This window comes from Callithrix jacchus, chromosome 5, assembly GCF_049354715.1.
Source record: "Callithrix jacchus isolate 240 chromosome 5, calJac240_pri, whole genome shotgun sequence".
NCBI classification, from domain to species: domain Eukaryota; kingdom Metazoa; phylum Chordata; class Mammalia; order Primates; family Cebidae; genus Callithrix; species Callithrix jacchus.
The window spans coordinates 129,148,295-129,157,855 of record NC_133506.1 but is presented as its reverse complement, the minus strand read 5'-3'; the positions used below and the strand labels follow the sequence as shown (position 1 = coordinate 129,157,855).

At 49.6% G+C, this 9,561-nt stretch overlaps 1 protein-coding gene across 1 annotated transcript; it reads right to left on the bottom strand.

Annotated features, from left to right (window-relative positions):
- Positions 1–1,960: 1,960 nt before the first annotated feature.
- Positions 1,961–8,389, bottom strand: SSTR2 (somatostatin receptor 2). The gene is made up of 2 exons (XM_002748688.6): positions 8,100–8,389; positions 1,961–4,120 (listed from the first exon to the last, which is right to left on the bottom strand). The coding sequence occupies exon 2, from the start codon at positions 4,019–4,021 to the stop codon at positions 2,918–2,920; it is 1,104 nt and encodes a 367-aa protein (XP_002748734.2). The 5' UTR covers positions 4,022–4,120; positions 8,100–8,389; the 3' UTR covers positions 1,961–2,917.
- Positions 8,390–9,561: the final 1,172 nt, after the last annotated feature.

Here is a 9,561-nt window from a genome sequence, read left to right as displayed (position 1 = left end):
CTAGGAAGCCCTGCACTGAACTTGCAGCTGACCTTACTTTTACTAATGGTGCGGGATTTTACTGCATGCAATTTTTGCAACAACTTTCTCTACAGTCTTGTTTTATAACTGTACCACTTTTTATTTTTATACAGATTTGTCTATCCTAAATCTTATTGAACATATTTTTCTTAGCCACAGGAAGTACTTTTGGGAATGAGGTGGTGTGAATTATACAGAACAAAAGTAGCACATTAGGAAGGACACCCACAGGTGGAGCAGTTAGTCATTCCGACGGGCAAACAGCACTTGCTTAGAAAGCCCGAAGAGGAAAGCTCATTTAAAAATATGGTGAAATCTATGTGTGAGATGCTGAGTGATGCTCTCAGATAAAACCCAGAGACGATGACATCCTTGCAGGCACCCAGTGCGTATTCCTTCATACTCTGGAAACTGATCAGTCAATGAAATGGATATTGTCTCTTTTCTTATCGCTTGTACGTGTCAGTTTGGGGGACAAAAAAATCCCACTTTATGGTGTGAAGTGCCTATTTACAATAATTCTTGAGGAGCAGCTCAGAGAGTCCATGACATTAAAGATAAGACACTTACTGTGTATACAGTCAGTGGGGAAGGTGGCACAGCAGTATTTCCAAGTGGTGGGGCCCCACAAACCCTCACACCCTGCCCCCCCCCGCCGCCCCCATACGCTACATATTCATTGGCAGGTGAGAGTGCTTTTGTTTTATGAACAGTCTCCTCTGGTCTTTTTTTTTTTTTTGAGACGGAGTTTCGCTCTTGTTACCCAGGCTGGAGTGCAATGGTGCGATCTCGGCTCACCGCAACCTCCGCCTCCTGGGTTCAGACAATTCTCCTGCCTCAGCCTCCTGAGTAGCTGGGATTACAGGCACACACCACCATGCCCAGCTAATTTTTTTTGTATTTTTAGTAGAGACAGGGTTTCACCATGTTGACCAGGATGGTCTCGATCTCTTGACCTCGTGATCCACCTGCCTCGGCCTCCCAAAGTACTGCTGGGATTACAGGCGTGAGCCACCGTGCCTGGCTCCTCTGGTCTTTAGCATGCATTGTGGTTCTCTCGCTCTCTTTTTTTTTTTTTTTTTTTTTTTTGAGACTGAGTTTTGCTCTTGCTACCCAGGCTGGAGTGCAGTGGCACAGTCTCAGCTTATTGCAACCTCTACCTCCTAGGTTCAAGCAATTCTCCTGTCTCAGCCTCCCGAGTAGCTGGGATTACAGGCATGGACCACCACACTCGGCTAATTTTTATATTATTTGTAGAGATGGGGTTTCACCATGTTGGCCAGGCTGGTCTTGAACTCCTGACTCTAGGTGATCCACCTGCCTTGGCCTCTCAACGTGCTAGAATTACAGGCATAAGCCACTGCACCTGGTCATGCATTTGTGGTTTTCTTAATGCCCAGTTTTGTATGAAGTCCTCAAAAATCCCTTTTGAGGAGTCATTGAATTACATTTCCATTTTCTTTCATTAGGAAGCTATGTCTGGCCTGAAAAATAAAAAACAATTTTACGGTTTCTCATAAAGGTGTAATTTTGCTTCACTCTTATTCACTTATTTTCACGGTGGAGAGAATAAAATTATTTCCCCACAGGAATCATACTCCATATTTTGCCTTTCATGTTAGTGATTTCCCCCCACTCATGGCTTCCTAAGAAAAACTAAAGCAATTTGAAAAGATTTTGCAATCTTATAATAACAAAGTTGGTTCTGTCCTGATAAATACAATGATGGATGACCACTACCACTTAAGTCCTTTTGGGCAAATGAATAATTCTCTGATTATATCTGAGAGGTGGAAACACATACATTTATGTTTTGGGTCTTCAAATATCTGCCCCCTTTCCCTTCTTACATTGACCTAACCTGCCTGAAATTAATGAAGCAAACACCCAGGGGCAGAGGCTGGACGTTTTGTGATGCTAGAAGCTTATACAAAGATGCTTTTTAAGAAAAGCAATACAAAAATATCTTAATTCCATAATTATTTACAAAAACAGATGACCAGGTGAACATACTGCCCAGGTCCCTCCTGGGCCTTGGAAAGGCCCGTGCAAGAGAGCTCCCTGAAGTTGAAACTTTATTGGCTTCATGGTAAGTCCATTTCTGCGGGCTCTGTATTGTGCCAAAAGTCCATGTACACTATGCACATTTGAATTTACTACTTGTATATGTGAACACAAGAACGTAGATAACGCCTATACAGAGAATAAATAGGAATATGCAAGTATAAATATAAGAACACAAGATTACATATTGAGTTTTAAATGCACAAACACACAGATGCTTTTTTTTTCCTTTTTTTTTTTTTTGTTTCGTTTTTGTTTTGTTTTTTGAGATGGAGTCTCGCTTTGTCACCAGACTGGAGTGCATTGGTTCGATCTCATCTCACTGCAACTTCCGCTTCCCGAGTTCAAGTGACTCTCCTGCCTCAGCCTCCCGAGTAGCTGGGACTACAGGCGCACGCCACCATGCCCAGCTAATTTTTTTATATTTTTAGTAGAGACAGGGTTTTATCATGTCGGCCAGGATGGTCTGGATCTCGACCTTGTGATCCACCAGCCTCGGCCTCCCAAAGCGTTGGGACTACAGGTGTGAGCCACCACACCCGGCCTATTTTCGTTTCTAAAGATCATACTCAGGCACGATCCCTTTTCTCCAGACTTTGTATTGTCTACCTGTATTTCAGTGTTTGCTTTAAGGGGGAGGTAATCAATTTAGCACATTATCATTCAATCAGACAAGCCGACTCAAACACTGTTCTCTGAATTGGACTCGTGCTGAGCAATCCTCTATTCTAAAAGCCAGGTGTGAGGGGTGGGAGGAAGTAAGTGGGTGCGGGTAGGGAGACCATTGCCAGCAGGCAGAGCGCGGCTTGGTTTTTCCCACCCCCCAAGCAGTTCAGATACTGGTTTGGAGGTCTCCGTTAAGGAGGGTCCTCTGGGTCTCCGTGGTCTCATTCAGCCGGGATTTGTCCTGCTTACTGTCACTCCGCTCCCCGTCATCTGTGCCGCTCACCTTGACCAAGCAGAGGACATTCTGGAAGCTCTTCTTGAAGTTGTCAGACAAGAAGGCATATAGGATAGGGTTGGCACAGCTGTTAGCGTAGGTGAGGACCACCACAAAGTCAAACATGCCTTTAAGAGCTGGGGTGGGACTGATGGCCATGGAGACAGAAGAAACATTGAATATGTAGAAGGGAAGCCAGCAGAAGATGAAGACAGCCACCACGATGGACACCATTCGGGTGACCTTCTTCTCAGACTTCTTTCTCTTGGAAGAGCCCACTCGGATACCAGAGGACTTCACCTTGATGATAATGAACAGATAGCAAAGACAAATGATGGTGAGGGGTACCAGGAACCCCAGGATGAACGTGTAGATGATGAACCCTGTGTACCAAGCCCCAGATTCACCTGGCCAGTTGATGGTGCAGCTGCTTCTCCCCCACTGGTTGCTCCGGAGCCCAGCATATATCATGATGGGCAAGATGACCAGCAGAGAGACTCCCCACACAGCCATGGTGATCATCTTGGCCGTCCGGGGTCTCCTCCACTTGGCCGACTTGATGGGGTGGACCACAGCCAGGTATCGGTCAATGCTCATGACTGTCAAGCAGAAGATGCTGGTGAACTGATTGATGCCATCCACAGTCATGACCACCCGGCAGATGGCCTTGCCAAAGGGCCAGTGGACCAGAGCCACCTGCATAGCCAAGAAAGGCAGACCCAACATGAAGAGCTCATCTGCAATGGCCAGGTTGAGGATGTAAATGTTGGTGATGGTCTTCATCTTGGCATAGCGGAGGATGACGTAAATGACAAGTGTGTTACCACACAACCCGATGATACAGACCACAAAATAGATGAATGTGAGGACTGCATTGCTTGTCAGGTCATAGTATGGCTCTGTCTGGTTTGAGGTGTTGGCTGACCCCACAGAGCCATTGAGGTCAAATGGAATGGATAGCCATGTGTGGCTTCCATTGAGCGGCTCATCTGCCATGTCTGTGGCTGCTTTTTCAGTGTTATGCTAGTTCCAGCCAGCCCGGAGATCTTGTTCTCACCTTAATGGACCCTGGAGGCCAAGGATCCAGTGTGACATCTGGAAGGAGAAAAGGAAAATTGGCCCGTCAGTCATGATCTATTTAAACTTTCACCAAATTTACACATTTCTGGTTTACCCTCTCAGACACACTCTTAAATTGAAATACGGATTATCTTTCTGTATCAATATTAGGCTCTAGCACTCCTCATCAGTGTGCAGACTTTTTCGAGTTGTTTTTCCAATAGTAGGGAAGAGTTTGGGTCGAGCCATCATCTGCTGACGCACATGTGGGGGAGGGCTGTGGCTTCAAAAGCACATACTTTGACCCCTAAGAAGTTGACTGATCTAAACTGCAGAAACGCAGAGCTTGGAGAAAGAAGTTCAGCCCCTGACCTCAGAAGGATCTGACACTGACATTCCTGGCCTCTTCCCTACCAGGAAATCTATGCTGACTTGCTAACCGCCTTGGAGTCTTTCCATTCTGAAAACACCATAGTGGAAAAAACCCAGACTCTAGAGGTAGAACAATCCCGGGTTCCTCTGTTGAGCCCATGTGACAGCATGTCTGGTCCTTAATGGTTCTGACTCTTATTTGTTCACATGGGGGTATCATGAAGGTTAAATGATGGAATGTATGTGAAAATGCCTAGCATTGCGTTGGGCTCGAAATGGGAACCTCGTACATGTTGTTTCCCCCCACGTTTTCCTCTGTCATCTCATTATCTCTGATTTACTGAAATCTTCCTATGTGATGAACCAATTTATAGTCTTCGGTATTAAAGATAAAAGTCTGGTTTGTTTCATTTTTGAAATGTAAGCTTCGGTTTATTTTTTGTTTTTCTTCTATTTTTGTTTTCCAATACCACCCAATGCTCGACTTCCTCAAGGACTCTTGCCCAAAGTCCCTAAGGGGACGCTGCTCCCAAGTGCTGAACACCCCAGAGAATTTGTCTGCCATTTTCTAATTAAGGACAAAAACGGGAAGCAGGTGTGGGACACAAGCTCAAACACAGAAGTAAGCAGAAGGCTTCCAGCACTGGTATAGTTCATTCACACCCACTATTCACTTGATCTTCCGGATTGTCCTAGGTGGTAGGGATAATTACGCCCATTTTAGAGATGTGTAAACTGAGGCTTAGAGAGTTTAAGGAGTTCACTCCCATTCTCTTGTGCATAATTGGTGGATCTGGGGTGTGAACACAGGCCACCTGGCCCCATCTTTTGCACATTTCAAGGCATCCCCTCTGCTCCTCAGTGGTCTAGAGACTGAACGGCTGATATCTGGGCTTTGGTTTAAAGCAACTGACTCCTGTGTTACTTCCTTACTGAGAGAAATAATTGAAACACTACTGGCTTGGCTTAAGATCTAAAACAATAGCGCATCCCATAATTAAGTGAATGACATACAGCCATTCAAAAAGTATCATGGGGAACGAGGAGGAGGCTTCTCTGTGCTGACAGCAGGGATGCAGGGATGAACAAACACGGCTAGTGCCCTCTAGAAGGTGATAATTTAAAAGGGGAGACAGGCAAGGAAGCCAACTCAAATCGGGTGGGAATTGCATGAGAGATAAATGAAGGATTTAAGGATGCCTTCCTTTCCTGGGGGATTTAGAGGAGGCTTCCAAAGAGAAATATTTGAGCTGGGTCTTGGGTGTATGGAAAGTAAAGCAGGAGGACAGCAAAAAGGTCAATCTGGAAAGAGGTGAGCTGTCCAAAGGGTGGTGTGTTCAGCAGAGAGGGAATAATCACTTGGCTGACACATTTCCCCTGAGCTAGGTACTTTTCCTGGTGCCTGGCTGTGGATGGAAGATTGCTTCTTAATCCTTGGAAAGACTGCAGATGAGTTAAAGGAGACTTAGCCGGCAACAAGCATTTGAGGATCCTTGCTCACCGTTGCCTCTGATTCATTCTGAACTGCCAGGTGCATTGCTTGTGCCTTTCGTGCTCACTTCCCTACCACACAACTGTCTGTGAAGTGAGATCTGTCTGGGCTTTGTGTCTGAACATTTTGTGAAGTTTTTGGGGACCTAGAATTTCATGTCTGTATCAGTTAAAAAAGCATAAACGTGCAGCAATTAAAGCAGACGCTGTACAGAAACTGTGGTTAGTATCCCTGGATTAATTTGGGTAGTTTCACGATCATCACAATCATTTCTAACCATCTTGTCAGTTTAATTCTACTGAGCCAGAATCCTATTCAAGCTGCCTGCAATTAGAGTGTACATTAATCACAGGGATTTCCAGGAGCCCATTTATGTAACACAAATGGTCACACTCCAATGTCTGGGTAACACGGAAGCCCCCAGGGCTGGGAGAGGCCCTGTCTAAGAGCTCTTGGGCTAGGAAGGATGATGGTGCAGGGAGTATGAGGGAGGGTTGAGTGTTGCCTTCCAGCCTTAACTCAGTCATCTCAACTGGAGTTTCACTCAACAGGACAGAATCGCTTAATGGTAGCAACAGACAGGGTTCAGAGTCTTGGTGAAGGTGGTGGAGGTGGGAGGCTGGGGAGCCGGTTGAGAGTGGGAAGGCTCCTCTAAGCAAGAAATGAGCTTCAATCATGGGGAGTCTTATTTAACAAGGAAGTCAGCTGCCTAATGTCTTCCAGAGACTTCTGTTTCGTTTTTGTTCCAGAGAACGAATATTCCAATGCCAGGCAGCCAATGCTTGTTGAATTGTGGTTAAATTAAATGGACAAGGAAGTTTGGTTTTCTGCATTCTTTGTTTTTCCAGCTCAAGAATTGTTAGATGCTGGAAATGGCTAGGCGTTGGTTTCCTCTGAACCAAGTCCAGGCTCTGTGGAGAGGAGGGTGAGAATAATCTCACACACCCCACCTTCCACCCCTTTTTTACATGGGGGCTGTGGGTACCAGCCCAAGAAATGAGTATTGGGATGGGGACCAGGCATCAGGGGAGGTCCTAAATCCCACTCAGGATCAGTGTCTCCTCTCCCCATCATCTTTCCCGCATTCAGTTCCCACCCCCGCCTCCCTGGGGGCCGGCACAACCCGGCTGGGTCTCTCCGGGGCTGGAGCAAGAGCTCCCACTGGCACAATGACAAAAGCCCCTGTGGGTCTTCGCAGCGAGTGAGCGCCGGGGGAAAAGCCAGGGCGGTGCTGGCCTACGGGGTTGGGAGATGGAGAAGTGAATGTCAGGACTGCGGAGTTGGTGCTCCCGGCTGGCACAGAAAGTCCTCCTCCTTGCCATCCAACTCGCTGATCCTCAGAGTAAGGGTTTCCCGAAGAACTCCGTGCCATTTCCAGAAAGACAAGGGAAGAGTGGAGATTGTAGCGCCAGCACTCCCGGTCTCTAAACGCAGAGCAGGGAGTACCGGGTGTGTGGCGGGGAGCTGAGGACAGAGACTTCGGGGAGCGGACGACAGTCGCTTGGGGACTTGGCCAGCGGCTTTCGGCACGGGATATGCAGAGGTTTGGTCTCTCCAAACCTTGGCAAACTGTTTTTTCTGTCCCGAGGTGGGGGACAGGGGCGGATCCTAGATCGTTCAGCGTCTGGGAACGATCTGGCCGGGGGGGAAGAACAGGAAAAAATCCCCTCTTTTCTCCGCTCAGCGCCCGCCGCCTGCCTCTGGCAGGCTCAGATCTCGGGTGCGCTCCCGCAGGAGCCCCAGGCTGGCACCCGATACATCCCCTGACGGCCTCGCTCCCCTCGCGCAGGGTCTCTTTTGCAGGGGGCTGAGAGAAGTTGTCCCCCGTCGCAGCTAGCACCTGAGGTCTCTGGCTAAAGGGCATGCGCCACGCACACGGGCATGAGGCTGCGAGGACACGTCCGTTCCAGCACACTCTACTCAGAGCCCCCTACTTGGGCAGGGGCACCCGCTGTCGTTCATTCCTGCTATAATCACCCCAAAAAGCACCAGGGCGGAGAATCACGCCCTTGTGATTCTCCAGGACCCGCGCTCAGGCGCTCGGATGGGCACTCCGCCATCAACGCAGATGCACACAGGTGCCCAGGTGCGCTTCCCGCTCCCTCCATCTCTAACACACACACACACACGCACACACACACGCACACTCACCTCGCCTTGGCTTTTCCGCTGCAATCCGCTAGCTCCGGTCTCCGGCACCCAGCGACTGTCCCCAGCCAGCTGGGCGCCCGGGCGCGCAGCAGCTTGGCTAGCGCCTGGCGCCTGGCGCCCGACGTTTGGGGTTCCCGGCTCCTCGATCCTCTTGAGCCGGCTCCCGCTAGCCCCTAGCCGGGAGAGAGCTCTCCTTATCCGCAGACACCCGGCTCCAAACCGCGGACTAGGGTTCTGGGCGCGGGTGGCCTTGCGAGCACGAGCGCATGGGTGGCTGCGTCGCTTGGACTGGCCCAGCCAGCCCGGGCCCCTCGGCACATTTCCCCACGCCCCCCTCCCGTCACGTCACAGCGGCTTCGCTCCGCCTCCTCCCGCCCCCCGCCCTCCTCCCTGGACCTGTAGAAGGACAGGGGTGATACTGGCTGAAAATCCTGCGCGTGGTCTCGGGCAGAGCTTACAGGCAGCCGGGGAACGGAGAGAGAGGGGACCCGCATGCGGGGGCGTGAAAGGTTAAGCGTTTTCGGTCTCCCCAGGACTCATGGCAAGGACAAGCGCTATTTTCCCTCTGATTTCACAGAATCGGTTTCCTTCCACCCAGCATATTCCAGGCAGCTAGAGTGGCTGCCGGGGTGACCCAGACTTACACCGGGGACCTCGGTGATTTTCTTAGCCAAACAAGTTAGCAAAGCTGTGTTTACCGTGGGCCAGCCCCGGGCGCAGGGCGCAGGGCGCAGGGCGCAGGGCGAGGCAAAGGGTAGGGAGAAAAAGGGCTCAGGGGACAGCGCTTCTCCGTGCAGTTCCCAATGAGCGCAGGGCGTGTAAGCCCGCACCTGGAGCCCAAGATTCAGTCCTAGGAGCCATCGGAGGCTCAGTGGAGGCCGACTGGTCCCAGCTGTCCCTGCATCCCACAGCTCGGAGGTGCAGTGGCCATACAGGTGGTTCCCTTGCTGAACCCACGTCTGTGAGCACCTGCGGGTCTGACCCAGCACTATGTAGTCCCTCCTACAGGCTGTGAGGGAGCAAAGGGAAACGAGCAAGAAGTGGGAGTTATGTACATGGAATTGCAGCATTTATTTTTGACTGTGGTGATTCAGCCTCTTTTCCAATAGGTTAATAAGTCATAATGCTGCAGCCTCCCCTTCTTCAGCCTCCTCCAAGCACATGTACACACACACACACACACACACACACACACACACCATCCTCAGTACAGTTTTAGAGGATGGGAAAACAGAAAGCAAAGCCTGACTAGCTTTCTCTGTGAGCTGAGCTGCCTTGATCTGCCCATCCAATTATTTGATTTCCAATTCACCAGGGAAAAGTAAAAGTCCAGAAGCTGTGTAGCAGGTGGGATGAGCTCTAGAGACAGATGAGTGTGACATGGGAAAGGAACCACCGGGTACAGCAGCAGCCAGCTGCTCTCTTCTCCCTGGGCCAAACTGTATCTTGGGGTACCCACTGT